General features: G+C 63.0%; 1 protein-coding gene across 1 annotated transcript in view; it reads left to right on the top strand.

The window, feature by feature from the left end:
• Positions 1 to 1691, top strand: part of SLC4A1 (solute carrier family 4 (anion exchanger), member 1 (Diego blood group)) — a gene marked incomplete at both ends in the record, with an annotated part of 3887 nt that extends 2196 nt beyond the window's left edge. Inside the window, 6 exons of the mRNA XM_010182910.1 lie at positions 24 to 203; positions 392 to 481; positions 586 to 752; positions 854 to 1107; positions 1194 to 1363; positions 1518 to 1691. Of these exons, the coding sequence (XP_010181212.1) occupies positions 24 to 203; positions 392 to 481; positions 586 to 752; positions 854 to 1107; positions 1194 to 1363; positions 1518 to 1691 (1035 nt within the window). The remainder of the gene's footprint in view (positions 1 to 23; positions 204 to 391; positions 482 to 585; positions 753 to 853; positions 1108 to 1193; positions 1364 to 1517) is intronic.
• Positions 1692 to 1951: the final 260 nt, after the last annotated feature.

Genomic DNA, 1951 nt, shown 5'->3' with positions numbered 1-1951 from the left:
ACCCCATCCCCTCCCCTCCCCAGATCTTCAGGAGCCACCCGCTGCAGCGCCGTTACAACGTGAAGGACGCCTTCGAGCCCAAGGTGCCCGAGCCCAACACGGCGCTGCTGTCCCTCGTCCTCATGGCCGGCACCTTCTTCCTGGCCTTCTTCCTCCGCAAGTTCAAGAACAGCGCGTTCCTGCCCGGCAAGGGGAGGCTGGGGGCACAGTGGTGTTCACTGTCCCCCCCGGACCTGGGGGACGCGCTGTGGCTCAATGAGTGCCTAAAGGTGGTGTTTGAGACCGTGCAAACTCGTTGCATGCACCCATGGAGCTCTTTGCAGCCAGGGGGGGACCCTGTGGTCTGGGTAGGGACACGGGTGGGTTTAACCTGGTCACGGTGTCCCCACAGGCCCGGCGCTTGATCGGGGACTTTGGGGTGCCCATCTCCATCTTCATCATGGCGCTGATCGACTTCTTCATCAAGGACACCTACACGCAGGTCCGGGAGCAGTGGGAGGGCGGTGGGAGGGGGACATGAGTGTCCCCAGCGAGGGGACAAGGAGCTGGGAGCTCCCTTAAACCGCCACTTCTGCTCCCATCCAGAAACTGAACGTCCCCAGAGGACTGGAGGTCACCAACACCTCGGCCCGGGGCTGGTTCATCAACCCCATGGGGGAGCACAAGACCTTCCCCATCTGGATGATGTTCGCCTCGGTGGTGCCCGCCATCCTCGTCTTCATCCTCATCTTCCTTGAGACCCAGATCACCACGTGAGAACCCGGGGGGGGGGTAACGGGGAGGGCTGCGGGGCTCCCGGTGGGATGAGGACGGAGGGGACGTGCCACCAACTTGTCCCCAATGTCCCCATCAGCCTCATCGTCAGCAAGCCCGAGAGGAAGCTGGTGAAGGGCTCCGGCTTCCACCTGGACCTGCTGCTGATCGTGGCCATGGGGGGGCTGGCAGCGCTTTTCGGCATGCCCTGGCTCAGCGCCACCACCGTCCGCACCATCACCCACGCCAACGCCCTCACCGTCATGAGCAAGACCTCGGCGCCCGGCGAGAAGGCCCAGATTTTGGAGGTCAAGGAGCAGCGCATCAGCGGCTTGTTGGTGGCCGTGCTCATCGGTGAGCCGGGGGGTGCCCCCCACCCCAGGGTGGTGAGGTCTGGGTGCCCCCAGCAGCTCCCCTTGAGCTCTCCTTCTCCCCTGCAGGCGTCTCCATCCTGATGGAGCCCATCCTCAAGTTCATCCCGCTGGCCGTGCTCTTCGGCATCTTCCTCTACATGGGTGTCACCTCCCTGTTCGGCATCCAGCTCTTCGACCGCATCCTGCTCCTGCTGATGCCCCCCAAGTACCACCCCAGCGAGCCCTACGTCACCCGGGTGAGTGACCGTGGGTTTGGGGGTGTCCTGGGTCACCCCGCGGTGCTGCTTGCGATTGCTTAGGGCTCCGCCAAAAGCCTCCCCCTTCGGTGCTGCTCTTTGCTGGGCAATTTTGGCCCCCCACCCTGACCCTGCTGTGTTCCTGGTCCTGCAGGTGAAGACTTGGCGGATGCACCTCTTCACCTTCACCCAGATCATCGTCCTCGTGCTGCTCTGGGTGGTGAAGTCCAGCCCGGGCTCGCTGGCCCTGCCCTTCATCCTCATCCTCACCGTGCCCCTGCGGCGCTTCCTGCTGCCCAAGATCTTCCAGGACATCGAGCTCAAATGCGTACGTAGCCCTGGCACGTACGGTGCTGTCCCCAACCTGTGTCCATCCCCATCCCTGTCCCCATTGTCATCCCCATCCCCATTCTCATCTCCATCTGTGTCTCCATCTCCATCCTCATCCTCGTCCTCATTTGTGTTCCCATCCCCATCTCTGTCCCTGTCCTCAGTCCTGTCCCAATTCCTGACCCATCCCCACTCTGTCCCCACCTTATCCACTCCTTGTCCCAGCCCCATCCTCATTTCCATCCCTGTCCCTGTCCC

Source organism: Mesitornis unicolor, unplaced genomic scaffold, assembly GCF_000695765.1.
Source record: "Mesitornis unicolor isolate BGI_N332 unplaced genomic scaffold, ASM69576v1 scaffold27544, whole genome shotgun sequence".
Taxonomy (NCBI): Eukaryota; Metazoa; Chordata; class Aves; order Mesitornithiformes; family Mesitornithidae; genus Mesitornis; species Mesitornis unicolor.
Note: the sequence above shows the minus strand (reverse complement) of the source record. Positions and strands in the feature narration are given on the sequence as shown.